This window comes from Plectropomus leopardus, chromosome 18, assembly GCF_026936395.1.
Source record: "Plectropomus leopardus strain MGB_pleo_1.0 chromosome 18, ASM2693639v1, whole genome shotgun sequence".
Taxonomy (NCBI): Eukaryota; Metazoa; Chordata; class Actinopteri; order Perciformes; family Serranidae; genus Plectropomus; species Plectropomus leopardus.
This window is the reverse complement of record NC_142193.1, coordinates 26,141,450-26,155,083: the sequence shown is the minus strand read 5'-3', so window position 1 is coordinate 26,155,083 and position 13,634 is coordinate 26,141,450. Positions and strand designations below refer to the sequence as shown.

Genomic DNA, 13,634 nt, shown 5'->3' with positions numbered 1-13,634 from the left:
TTGCTCATTGTTACTTTATTTGAAATACTATACTTTATGAAGTCTGTTGTGTTAACCATTTATAAATCTGACTTGTGGTCTGTGTATCAATATTTTTCATTTAATTGTCTGTAAATTCACATTTTTGTCTGTATATTTGCATGTTTATTTTACACTTGTCTCCCCAGAACTCCAGGCAGAAGGAAAAACACAAAACGTGAAAGCTAAACAAAAATAAATCATCATCAGTTCAAAAATACCCAATCCTACAATTCCCATAATGCAACTCAACAGCATCCTTCATTGAACCATTCATGCTTACAAAATATCCTAATCTTTCAAATTCCTTGCCCAAAGTTTATAATGCAGGTTTTCTGTCAGATATTGACGAGAGGAAATTATTTTGTTTTTTATGTTCCTATGTACAGATAATAAAGATATGAAGAAATGCTAAGGAAATTAAATCTAGAGTCTCTCTCTTTAGCTTTTGGAGATCAGGCTCTCTCTTTCTTTCATTCTCTTCAGACCCTGTAAAACTGGGGATGGGGACTGCAGGAGCCGCAGCTTTGATTTGGTTTCATTTCTGTCATAATGAAACTAACTTTGCTTTTTTGACTCTAAATTTAGAGCCTGATGATGTTGCCAAGTGGAGTTGGTCACTGTGCTGAGATATGAAAGAAATGAAACTTAGGAATTCTCAAGAGCAGAATAAAAACTATGTGTATATTTCAGATGTCTCTCTCTACAAACTGGAGGTCTCCTGCTCAGGTTAGGGCCATTTTTTTACACTTGACATTTCTACACTCAGGAATAATAAGGACTTGCTAAAATGAAGAATTCACATTAAATGTTAATGAGAAAGTTTTTCAAGGAGCTAAAGTCCCCATCAGGGAGTCTGTAAGCAGTGATCACTACAGTCATTAAGTGCTTTGAAGGGGAACTACACCCACTTTCAAAATTCATACATGTTATTCCTTTGGTCTAAGAAAGTCAGAAAATATAGGTAAAGGCTCAAATTTGTGATGTCATCAAGTGTAAAGTCTGGATGTCATAAGGGTATTAAAAAAGAAAACAGAAATTTTGCGGATCATCAAAATCAGTCTCCTATTTATTGTCAAAGGAGCTGCTCCCGACTTTATACTAGATGACATCGAAATTTTGAGACTTACTTCTGTGGTTTCTGCCTTTGAGAGAGAGTAGCTCATGTTCACAGTTATTGATTGAACTCTCCTCGGCCATGGAAATAACACACTGGAAATCTGAATTTAGGTGGTGTTCCCTTTTAAGAGCAGGACAGCACACATGACAGGCTTAATAAAGAAGCTAATTCAGTGCATCGTGGTTAAATGTCGTTGGTTGCGAGGCTAGTTAGCGTTTCTTGTAGTGTTTGCCGTTCAGCCCCATGACTCTGAAGGTGCAGCTGGCGATCTTCTCATAGAAAAGAAACATGAGGGCAGCAGTCAGCACTGTCTGCAGCAGCTTGGCCTCCAGGCCTTTAAACAGACCCAATATGCCATATTTCCTGTTGAAGGTTAAAACAGAAAAAAAAATGATTATAAATATGTTAAAAGAGATGATGCCTTTAAGACTGTCGACCAATCAGAGGCTGTGTTTCTGACTGTGTGGTGCTGTTTGCAGAAGTTTGCCTTCTTGTCTTGGTCAGGTTTAGGAAAAAGATCATGGTTTGTATTAAAATGGGCTTTTATTGAAAGCTCGCTCTGATCTCAAACACACCGCATGTTATCGCCTGTTGGTAACTCTGAATGTTTACTGGTAGTAGTAGGTACTGATGTTGGGATGCCCTCTGCTGGACACAACATGTAACAACCACATGAAGATGGGGCACTGGTAACGCATAAGCCTGTGTATAGAAAATGTTAATACACAAAATTTGAGCATTAAATTTGAATATGACGGTGAAATTCAATAGAGGAAGACTATAAATTCTAATGTGCTCTTTAGTTCATCAAGACAATAGGCGGGTTTCCAAAAACCTCATTTTGTGAAAATTTAAAAAAAAAAAAAAAAAAAAGGGACAACATGCAAGCTTTTATATTTTTATATTCCACGCTGATTGTAATTCAGTTGCTATGTTGTTGAAAACAAGTTAAATAAAATTTTTATTGTTTTTTTAACTTTATTTTTGATGCGTTTTGCCTTTATTTGATAGAACAGCTTTGACATGGCAGAGTGAGAGACAGGCGATGACATGTAGCAAAGGGCAAAGGTTGGATTTGAACCCACGGCTGCTGCGGTGAGGACGTAACCTCTGTACATGGGGCGCTCGCTGTTCCTGGCTAACCTTTGTGTGTTTGAGCGTGTGTGTTTGTATTTACCCACCTCACTCTGTTGACCAACAGACACTTGATAGTCCTGAGACTGGACAGTAGTTTTGACTTGTCTGTTGACTCGTTGAACTGACCAAACTGTAGTTTGACAAACAAAAAACAAACACGTCCTTAAAGCTCAAATGCTTAGAAAGTGTATTTATGGTTGAAACATATGTTCAAGTATTCCGATGGTAAAGGATTTCATTGGAAGAAAAATGAGGAAAATTTGTGATGAAGGTTTTAATTACGAGTTTCTTCTTTTACATGTGTAGACAAAGCCCACAGACAAACACACGAGACCTACCCTGAGAATGGACTGTATCGTCTGTAGTGGGTAGGTAACAACGGTGGCAGCAGCTTTGGCAACAGCGCCAATGACAAAAGCCTCAACAGCCGACAGCTTGAGGGGAAAAGAAGAAAACATTTTTGTGCAATTTCATATTATTAGTGAAACGTGGTCGCTTACAGGTCTGAGGAGGAGGAGGCTCGTTCCAGAGGGTTTACAAAGTTCAAATGTCCACACTAACAGTGAATAAGTAACCAGCGTTTCACACACATTCATTTATTTGTGGTGGACCGCTATGATATCAGCACACGTTTTATATGTTTGGAGCTGGACCGTTCATTGAGAGCACTGTTGGAATATACATCGTTCAGTTATTCATTGTACCACACTCCTGACAAAGATGGAGCCGCAGAACACAGTGATATTCTTTACTTTCTTTTGTTTTTTTCTAGTTTATTTATTTTTTCCTTCCTAGTTTATTTATGTTTTAATAAGGGTGGTTAATTAAAATTCAGTGACTTGTGGAGAAGTGGTGGGATTAAATAAGTTTGTACTTCTCACTCCGTTTTCGAATATGTAAACCAAATCATAATGTTTGACCATTTCTTTTTGAAATCTAATTCCTTTTAACATGTTAGAAATACATTTAAATCAAATCAAATCAAAAAAGTGAAAGTTAACTCTTATAGAAATAGAAACCTCTAATTCTTTGACCAAAAGTGCTTTTATTTCTAGTGTTGTCCATCTTTTTTTTTAACCTACTTTAGATTAAACTGGCTTCACTCAGAACATTTAAAGCATACAAAGCTTTTTCGGGAGGGGGGCTTGAAGAGACAGGCGCTAAAAACGAGTACCTAAGGCAGGGGGTGAATGCAGATGCTCCAGCACTGTCAGTATGTGGAAAACAAAGGATTTTTTTTAACATTAGAGCATGTAAACAAGTCTTACTCAAAGCAGAAGCCCAAAATACAAGTATGAACCTGATTAAAGCATAATAGATCCCCTTTAATTAATACATTTATCCACAACTGCTCTGGTGAAGCGCAAAAATTTCAAAAGGCACGTGGTACGAAATTGGGCAAGCACACATGTTCACAGTTTCTGCCTCAACAGCCTTTCACCTCTGCCGAAGCCACGCTAAAATCATGTGAACAGAATTACTGCATATCCAGTGTCTACTCATCCACATGATGGAAAGACCTGAAGGGAACTCCCTCTTTTACTTTTCTATCACTTAATTACAAGAGAATATTTGTGTTTTTCATTTGTTTTATTACCATAATGTGGTACTGTTGTTTACCTGTGATATTGTATTATTTTGTTATTATTATTGTTATTATTATTATTATATTTAGGGTATTCAAGGACAGTGTAGTTTTGAACATTCAAACCATTGTTTAAGATATTTGGAGCTTTAAAGGATATTCAATGTTTTATGTTGCACTTTACAGTGATACATTCTCAATTGTAAAAAGTTTATTTTAAAACTCAATGTGAATCTCAAAAATAAAAAACTCAAAAATGAGAATAAAAAGCACAACAATGCAAATAATTTATGATTAAAAAATCGCAAAGATTGGAAAATCTTTTGTAAAAATGATGCAATGAATAATAATAAATAACACTGTCATTGTCAGGCAGCAGGGAAAGGGCCATCTGTATCCTCGCCTCTCTCCGTTCCTCACTCACCTCCCTGGGAGCTCCTCTCCTCAGCTGCCTCTTCAGGCCTTCGTAAATCATGAACTGGACGGCGGGATTCAGCACCAGCAGCAGAGACGTGAAGGTCCCGTTCCACAGTGCTCCCACGCCCTCATCACGGATGATCTGCACAAATGCGTCTGTGAAAAACAAGAGTAAATCAGCCATTATTAGATTTCCAAACAACCAGAGTAAGATATATATGTGGCATCAACAACAGTGTGTTAAATACAAAGAATCTTCTCAAAATGAAAAATAAAATGCTCTGTCTATGATTCGACCAATGCAGGTAGCAATTTTCCCTTTATTTTCCCCCTAATCTAATGCGTACGCAACGTTTTCACATGCTTGAGATGACATAAGAAATTATGAAAAAAGTTTATTGAGACATAGCAGATTATTAAATCAGAATTTGCAGAAAAGAATGACGTATGACTTGAATTACCTAAAAATGACAGTCAGTTCATCAGTATATAATATCCCCGTCTTTTCCTGTTAGGTGTACTGCTATTTTTTTTAAAGAACGGGAGCATAGCATCGTTCCAGTGCGCTCTGCTAACATGACACCCGTGACAACAAACCCTGAATTATGCCATAAGTCATCCAGACTGAAAATGTGTTGCTGAATTACCATACAACTTTCGTATCATAGAAAAACAAATGCCTTATGTTATTTATTTTTCTACTTTACTGATATTCCTGAAGTGTGCAGCTTAATTTGGCACCATGTCTCTGTCATTAGAACTCAGATTTAATAAATCAGCAGTGAAAAAAAAATGTAATTTGCATCTTTTAAGCAGACGAGTAGTCATTTTAAATTGAGCTAAAATGAATACCCAGTTGAAATGAATATGCTATGTTAGTGTCTGTTTATGAGTTGTAAGAAATCACAAATCATCTCTTAAAATGGAGTAGATGTTTACCGTATGTTAGCTCAGTTCTGTTTAATTAAAAAATATGTTAACAGAACAAGGCAAGTTAATCGTTAACACATTTGGCAAAAATGGAAAACCGCCCACGCGGTGAGATGGCTGTAAGAAATGGTGAAAATATGATCATATTACCCCGTTAGAGGTGCAATAGGTGGTTTGTATAATATGTTTTACTTCCTAATCGCTCTAGGAAGGAAGGTACCATCATCATCAGGGTTCCCACACATTTTCATGGACAAAAATGTAAACTTTTCCATGACTCTTCAAGGATCTATAATATTTTTTCCCCCACTTGCCAAAGTCAATTCAAATATAATTTCAGCAGGCTGGCATACATAAATGGAGAATGCAAGGAGAAATGTGTATAATATTATGTTACATCATGAGAGATGTTATCCACTAGGTTTGTAAACTGTAAGCACTTTCCTTACTCGATTAAAAATAACATGGCCTGGAAAATGTGAATTTTCATAATTTTTCCAGGTTTCCCATGATCGTGGGAACCCTGTAGCATTGGAAAACGTTCAGGTTCAGAAACAGGATACTGGAGGTTGCACCCATAATTCACACCAGGTATCATTAAGACAGGAATAAGGTGGTTGAATATATAAGTATGATCAGAAAATGATTATTTACCCAGAATGCCGGAGTAGTTGGTGGGCCGGATTTCTGCATTGCGGAACTTGGCACCCTGAAGCTTCAGCCTGGTATTGACCACCCACAAAGGAGTGGTAACCAGTACGTTTACAATTCCTGCACACAAGAAGACAGACGATAATCAAGACCAGTCATGAAGAATTGGACTCAAATCTGAGATCTGAGTCACAAAAACGAGGCTTTTATGATCGATACTGATTATTTTTTATTTTAAAAGATCCCCATTAGCTAATGCCACTTACACCAACTAATCTTTCCGTGGTCCAAAATTCAGTACATCATATTTATATCATCATATACACACAGGCATTAGATTATTCATAAAAGACGCTGTACACAACATCACATCTGTTCTACCTTAATTCCATCACATATGCACCTCAATTATGTTAAAATAAGTGGTCGTAGGAGTTCACTTGACCCTTTTTACCTGCAGCAATGCCTATGATTAAGTCAGCACTTGGTGACGACTGCTTTCCCCTCAGCCAGCTCGCCTTGAGGCTGTGGAAGCAGTAGAAGTAGACAAAGTTGGAGCAGCAGAGGCTGCAGATGACAGGGAACCAGCCTCTGTACGGAGCGAGTCTGCAAAAGAGGGATTTGAAGTATTGAAAATGACTATGGTTATACTGTGACAGCAGCAATGCATTCTGTACACATGTCATGAGAGGCTCTGTTTTGTTGTATATAGGAACTGATAAAGCAAACACATAGAAACAAATTAAATCATCTTTTTTCCACTCACAGTCCTTCCTCTTTGACAATTTCTGCCAGAATGGTTGGAGTTGATTTGGCCTTCCTATGTTCATCCACTGAACACAAATAAAAAAACAACTTATTTATTGATAAAAAAAAATCAAATTGATAACTATAATAACTGTAAATAAGACTATATTACTACTGTTCCTTACCTTGGAGCCTCAGTCTGGCAGTATCAAGAGGAAAAAATACTGTCATGGCTGTCACACTTCCCTAAAACAGGCAACAATCAGTATTCAGTTAAGAGACATAGACAGCGCCTTTTGGTTCAGTATGGAAGAAGTCTCGCACCAAACTCCATTGAAAAATCTTATAATTTAAGGTATGCATAGGACAACACATAGACTAAGACTGAAGCTACTGTATTTCCTCAATGATCCAAAAACCCTGTTAAATTCGGCAAATTTGTTAGGTTAGATAATAACACATATAGCCGAATCAAACTGCTGGTCTAGACATTTCAAGATTTAGAGACCTTTATCTATTTAATGTTTCATGTGGCGCGATTAGGTCTAAAACATAAAATATCGTTGTATTTTGAATGAAGTTTTGTGTGGGGATATTTAAAGCGTACGAGCACCAACTGTACAGCCATAGCTAATGTAATGTCACTAACGTTATACACTAAATTACAGAAATAAACAGTTAAAGTTAAGCTAACTCACCACTGCTCCTGATACAGCATGGACCAAACTCTCGTACGAGAAAATCGCGTCACTCATTTTCTCGAGTTATCAGTTTAATTTAAGCTTCTAAACATTTTTGATCGACTACAATAAACACGCTGACCATTTTCTTAAATTCCTGTTTGGAAAATGAAACCGATGTGGAGCCCTCATTCCGCTGCTGGCCGTTTTTAAAACGCCTACTCGCTTTCTTGTGCTGACTTGTGAAGACGTTTTTCTACAGAACACTGGAGGCATTATGGGTAATGTAGTTGTCACGCTTTGTTGTTTTACCTTTTAAAATGTTTGCAGGATCACCCAATGACGAAATTAGGGGACAATGTCCCAATAGATGCTGGATTTGTCACAGCAAGTTACAAGAAAATTTCATGTCTTTGCACTCAAGTCCCAAGTCCTAAACTCTGAGTATGGAGTCCTAAATAAGTTGCATTATGTTCCTCAGTAAATGTAACATATTTTTAATAGCAAGAAAAATGTTTTTTACAATTTACAGATTTAAAATGGACAAATGTCATGAATGCTTTTTAAATATTTGTAGGCTACATTATTAAGTTTGTTTAAAAAAGCTACTTTGCGGTTACTAGAATTTTAAATGCCAAATGAAGTTTTTGCATCTCTGTAGTAATTCTCGACCTGCAAGAGTTGGTGTTTAAGTCCAAGTCTAGTTGCAAGTCCTTTTTGATTTTGCCGCAACTTAAGTCATCAAATTTGTGACGCAAGTCCACATCTCTGTGCTCTGCTATGGTTTTGTGCATTTACCAAGTATTATTTGTGTTATTATTAATGAGGTTGCTGCTTTGCTACTGAGCATCATGCACTGTGTTTACATGGACATGAATGAAAGAAAGGGTGTAAGTGACCTTCACAGTGGTCGTCTCAGGGTGCAGCAAAGGAACTTTAGGATGTCAACCTGTAATATAAGACTGAAATGGCACAGGTGTGCCACGTAAGTAATTACAATTTTAATGGTGTTTCTGCAGCAACAGGTTTTGATATACATTCAAGTTATTATGTTCCACTAAAAACAATTTTATTTAAAAAAGTGATGATTTAGAGAGGAGGCTGAATGTTTGTACAACTGTTTATTTAACTTTTTAAAGTTAATTCTGAAAGGAGATTAATTTGTGGACATTTGTCAATGAATCGGCATAAAATATTTTCTTCATGTTCAAAGAGTTTGATTCAAAAACAAAGACAGACACATGGTGTAGTATTCTATATGCTTTTACATGTGATTCCATGTATGTTACAGCCATGCAGCTTGTTCTAATAACACACATGAACGAACACATTTGGTCATGAACAAAAAAACATTTGCTGCTGCACAGGCTGCATTAATAAAGTTAAGTCATCTGACTATTTATAGCAGGGACATGTGACGACACTAACATTTAAAATTCTTACATGTGTATTAGACAAATGAATGACATCAACACAACTCCTCTTTTAATAACAAGGCACTTATTGTTTAACTGCACTGGAGCTGCTTACTGGTTCAGTGTTAAAGTGTATGCTGTTATAATGATGTCGATAGTTGAGTAGGCTTAAAGCCCAGTGCATCGCTACAGGATGAATCGTGCGTCCGCATCTGACGCTGAGTGCCACGGACCAAGCGAGGTTTTTTGGATGCTCTGGGAGTGAGACCAGGCTGTTTCAAACATGTCTGGAACTGGTTTGTGAGAGAATTCAGGTGCTGGTTCACTTGCATGTTTGCCATGTAAATGCAACGCAGTTGGTGGATGAGATGGAGCATGCATACTCAACTTGGCCTTTATTAGTTAAAAGCTAAAATAAATTAAGATAAATAAAAAACACATCAGTCTCCTGCCCATTCACTCAGCCACTCCTGACACTGTGTCCTCTGCTCCTCACTCTCCTCCTCAGTCCTTTGTTCCCTGCATCCTTTCCTCCTCTCCTCCTCCTTTCTCGCTCTCTCTCTCTTCTCCTTTTTGATCTTTCTGTCTTCCTCCATCTTTTGCTCCAGCAGCGCCCCAACAGTGGCCGTCAGTGTCCGTAATGAGCGCTGCGGGAGCCACTTGGCGTCCACCGCGGGGAGGAAGGGGTCTCCTGCAGAGACGAGCAGGGGCTCAGGTTCCAGGGGAATGTGGAGGAGGTGGGCGTGCAGCATCATGCGGTAGGGGGTGTCGTCTGTTCCCGAGCTGTAGGTGAAGTCCCCGACGATGGGATGGCCTATTGCGCTGCAGTGGACCCTCAACTGGTGGGTTCGTCCTGTGAGGGAAAGCAGCCAGACAGGCAGAAAGACAGACAGACAAAAGTTCATAGTGACCTTGACCTTTGACCAAAATCCAATCAGTTCATCCTTGAGTCCAAGTGGATGTTTGTGCCAAATTTGAGGAAATTCCCTCAAGGCATTCTTGAGCTTTTGATATTAACGAGAATGGGCAGGGCATGAGGTCTTAGTGACCTTTGACCACCAAAATCTAATAAGTTTGTGCCAAATCTGAAGAAATTTTCTCAAGGCCTTCGTGAAATGCTGCCTATATGACAATGGGATATACGGACAATCCAAAAACATGTGCCTCAGTGCTGGTGCATAAAAACTTGATGGCAGTTTTGGAAGTGTAAACTGTCAAAATAAGATTTGTTTCAAAATAAGGTGACAAGATAAATGTGTAATGTTTTTCTCAGCTGAAAAGGAGAAAATGAGTATCATTACCAGTGAGTGGCTGCAGTAGCACCTTGGTCACAGGTTCTCCATCATACAAACCGTACTCTAACACTGTTAGCTCAGTTTGGCAAGGCTTGGGGTTCTCACAACCTGACAAGAGAAGGATGTGGGGGATCAGCAACAAACACAAAAATAGGCTGTTATTACCTTCACAGTGTACTTCTCACTAATTCTATGTAAATGTTTCATATGTAAAACTTTAAATGCAAATTAGGTGTACTCCCATAAACAAACAGTGCAAGCCAAACAAGGTTAATTTACCTTCTGATCCCTCAATACACATCATGTGTGTTTTTCCCTCTGAGGAGTTCTTGCCGATGGAGAAGTCCAAAGTTTGAGTCTCTTCTTCCACCCAGCCCCGTAGCTTTGAAGCAAAGTAAAATGTAATTAAATTTATTTCCTTACAGATCTTTATGATCACACAAAAGAGAATGTGAGGAATTACTTGGGACAAATAGCCAAAAAGAACATGTTGTAATGTTAGCATGAGTGTCACTGATTTTGAGTTGCATACCAGAGCGAGGTAGGCTTTGGTGACGGTTCGGTCCTTAAAGCAGCGGTACGCTCGGCCGGCAGCAGCTTTATTGAGGGCGACACAAAGAGCTCCACTTGTGGAGAAATCCAGCTGATGACAGAACCTGTTAAGGGGGAAGATTGATTAATTGATGGATTGATTGACTGATTTCTTTTATTTACGTTGCATGCAGACAATGTGTCCAACCCTCATGGGTTTATGAGACACCTAAATTGCAGCTGCAGCTGTCAAATAATTCATTACATTTCATTTCAAAGATTAGAAATTGTTTTACAGCTTGGTTTTAAACAAAATATTCTGCCTTCTTTCCCAAGCTTGAGCAAGAAAATTCGCATCTAAAAAGGTTCTCTTCCTGAAGCACAACTCAAGTTTTTCATATTCATCCAACCAAAACAAGGCATAAACTGACAACATTTTAGTAAAAAATACATTTCTAAAAAGTACATTTCTCAAGTCATCATAAACAGGGCATCAAAACAAAAAATGAACCTCAATCTCAATATCACCTAGATCACACAACAAACAGAAATGGAAAGAAACACGATGAGACTGTTACTGACTTCAATTATAAGCATGATGTGTATGAACTGATGTTGTTGGTGTGATTCTGACCTGAATCCATAGTAGGTGCTCGGGTCTGCCAGCTGAGGGAAGCGGTGCCGGAGTTGTGCCTGCACGGTGTGTTTCTCGTACCACATCTTGCTGTCGATGCGGATGTCCCAGTGTTTGTCCACCACAATGTAGTCATCGCTCTGGTATAGCACACTGAGGCTGTCCAGGCTGGCGGGCTCTGTGGTCATCATGTTCAGCGTTTAACTGACACAAATCCAACAGCCCTGCAGAGACCTGGAGGATGTCTGGATATTAAATACATTAAATTATTTAAATAAAGGTTTGAATTTCACTGTGTAACTATGACCTAATCTGACTGTGTGCAAGTATGCAAATTATCCTTAAAATTTACTGGATGTTCAGTACAAATGTCAACCAAATCCAGTGAAAAATAAGTAATTGGTGAGGCTTAAAACCCAATAACAAAAAATATGAATTTAGCTTAAAGGGCTAAACATAAAAAAGACTGAAAATCATAATGTAAGCAGTTTGGGGATTAGAGCTGTGGGATTATGCAAAATTCCGTGAATTTAATGAAAGTTTTTAAGAGAAATTTGTCTAGAAAACCCATAATATAAAATGAGAGAAGTTGTGTTCTTGGTAAACAGGCATAAAATGAGTATTAATCACAGTGCTGCATCACATAACCATGTTAAAGACTCTGAGAGAGAACAGGTAGCTGATAGTAGCCTCTCGTGTCTGAGGTATCATCGTAAATAAATACATAAGTGACTTCTGCCGCATTAAAGCAGAGCACAAATACCTTGTAAAACAACTTTTTGGTTTAGCAGCAGCACATGATGCGCTGCTTAGCATGTTAGCACCGGTGCTTTGCTAGCTCTTGCATGCTAATATCATGAGATAAATAGCTATTTGTTAGCTTCGCGATATTCAAACTGACCCAAAAACTTACTTTTGATGATTCGCCGAGAATAGTGTGTCGTATATTTCCTCGACGTAGCCAAAGTGGGCGTAAAACTGTGAGAAAACACAGATGTAAACACAACCACAAGTAGCGCTGTCGGCGTCAGCTGTGCAGCCTCATGTTCTTCTTCTTCGCTCTTTATTATTACGGCCAATGTGAACAGCGCCCCCTACTGTACTGGAGCGAATAACACCGCGGGATCAATGAGTAGGATTATTGAGTTATATGGATAACTTTGTAGAGGAAACGTTTTTTTTAATCTTATTTTATTGTTAATTTGTTAAGTTTGTTAATTAGTTTATTTGTTAATCAATACTTACTTTAACACTTACATCAGACAGTGTTAAAGATCTCGGTTTAACCCTTGAAAGTTAATCATTTTGCATCTGGCAGTAAAAATTAAAATAACAACAACAATAATAAAAATAATGGTTAAAACCTCAATAATATAGAAAGGAGTAAAATTAGAATGTATTCTGTGACTGAAGTGGACATTTGTGGAGTATGAGAACAAAAAATGTTTTAAGAAATTGGCCTTTAAAAATAGAGTTATACATTGCAAATTGCCATATATTTTTAACAAAATAATAATACACAAAAGGTCAATAGGGTAAAAAAAAAATGTACAACCATACATACAACCATAAAACTTCCCTTGTTGATTACTTATATTAAGTACAAATATTTTTTGTACTGCAGATTTCTGTTTTGTCTTCCCTTAGAATTAAAGCATAACTACTTTGTTTATTCCATTTTAATATTCCTTTCAATAAAGCAGATTACTGTAATTTCATCTCCTCTCCTGAATAGCTTTCTAAGAACTTTTTTCAGTGGACACATTATGGATTATGGCAATATTATTGAACATGAAACATAGGAATCCTTAATCTTGATACAGGGGATTATATATATATTGCATTGGTTAACTCCACCTTCTGGCCCAATTTTCATGATACTTGGTGGAAAGATGCAGAATGGACCAAGGAAGAAACAGTTCAAATTTGTAGTAGATCTGAATCACGAGGCGGATGCACAAATCATTTTTCATTTTCGTTAACATTTGGGTCTTTGGTCATGTGAGGGTCTGTGCTCTCTGAGTGCCCTTCTAGTTTCATGTGTTCCTGCTCTGTCAGGATTGTTCCAGGTCACTCACACATTATTCATGGCACCTATAATCCCTCACCTCGACCTCACCACGACACTTCCATCTGTCAGGGGTCACCGGCTCTGATGACACGCTCCATCCAGCAGTGTGAGCGTGTTGTATTTGAGATGATGAAATGCTGTTGTGTTTTGTGTTTGACTGTTTTCTGTTTCTTGTTCGAGCTGTAAATGATGATGAAACTCTGCCCCGATACTTCCTGGATCATCGGAGAGTAGTAACCCTGGAGCAGGGGCATTTAGGTGACAGAGACAAAGAACCAAACTTAGATATTCAACCAAAATGCATAAAGTTTAGGGATCTGATTGGCCACTCCTGGATCCCCCAACAGAAGGCAGTAGATTCTTGATTTGTGAATATGAATGAACAAAAACAAGAATTAGGGCT

The 13,634-nt window shown here is 38.0% G+C and overlaps 2 protein-coding genes across 3 annotated transcripts; both read right to left on the bottom strand.

Annotated features, from left to right (window-relative positions):
* Nucleotides 1-78: 78 nt before the first annotated feature.
* slc25a17 (solute carrier family 25 member 17) lies at nucleotides 79-7,556 on the bottom strand. Its single transcript, XM_042505751.2, has 9 exons — nucleotides 7,304-7,556; nucleotides 6,791-6,851; nucleotides 6,625-6,691; nucleotides 6,313-6,464; nucleotides 5,862-5,978; nucleotides 4,285-4,433; nucleotides 2,614-2,709; nucleotides 2,320-2,405; nucleotides 79-1,501 (listed from the first exon to the last, which is right to left on the bottom strand). The coding sequence occupies exons 1-9, from the start codon at nucleotides 7,358-7,360 to the stop codon at nucleotides 1,348-1,350; spliced, it is 939 nt and encodes a 312-aa protein (XP_042361685.1). The 5' UTR covers nucleotides 7,361-7,556; the 3' UTR covers nucleotides 79-1,347.
* An 835-nt stretch (nucleotides 7,557-8,391) lies between these two features.
* Nucleotides 8,392-12,233, bottom strand: rpusd1 (RNA pseudouridine synthase domain containing 1). Of its 2 annotated transcripts, none has more exons than XM_042505267.2 (6): nucleotides 12,074-12,233; nucleotides 11,161-11,405; nucleotides 10,528-10,651; nucleotides 10,275-10,377; nucleotides 10,002-10,103; nucleotides 8,392-9,553 (listed from the first exon to the last, which is right to left on the bottom strand). In XM_042505267.2, exons 2-6 carry the CDS (start codon nucleotides 11,349-11,351, stop codon nucleotides 9,141-9,143), a joined length of 933 nt encoding a protein of 310 aa, XP_042361201.1. In that variant the 5' UTR covers nucleotides 11,352-11,405; nucleotides 12,074-12,233; the 3' UTR covers nucleotides 8,392-9,140. The 2 variants fall into 2 exon arrangements, with proteins under 2 accessions (XP_042361201.1, XP_042361203.1); XM_042505269.2 differs by having other exon boundaries at nucleotides 11,161-11,394; nucleotides 12,074-12,231.
* Between the last annotated feature and the right edge of the window lie 1,401 nt (nucleotides 12,234-13,634).

What these genes read in the sequence shown, in the direction of transcription:
- rpusd1 (XM_042505267.2), bottom strand. Translation starts at nt 11,351, where the DNA reads ATGATGACCACAGAGCCCGCCAGCCTGGACAGCCTCAGTGTGCTATAC. An exon ending in AGCACCTACTATGGATTCAG is followed by an intron (nt 10,652 to 11,160) that starts GTCAGAATCACA and finishes CCCCCTTAACAG; the next exon opens with GTTCTGTCATCAGCTGGATT. An exon ending in GTGTATTGAGGGATCAGAAG is followed by an intron (nt 10,104 to 10,274) that starts GTAAATTAACCT and finishes TTCTCTTGTCAG; the next exon opens with GTTGTGAGAACCCCAAGCCT.
- slc25a17 (XM_042505751.2), bottom strand. Translation starts at nt 7,360, where the DNA reads ATGAGTGACGCGATTTTCTCGTACGAGAGTTTGGTCCATGCTGTATCA. An exon ending in AATCATAGGCATTGCTGCAG is followed by an intron (nt 5,979 to 6,312) that starts GTAAAAAGGGTC and finishes TCTTGTGTGCAG; the next exon opens with GAATTGTAAACGTACTGGTT. An exon ending in CAACTACTCCGGCATTCTGG is followed by an intron (nt 4,434 to 5,861) that starts GTAAATAATCAT and finishes TGTTTTTCACAG; the next exon opens with ACGCATTTGTGCAGATCATC.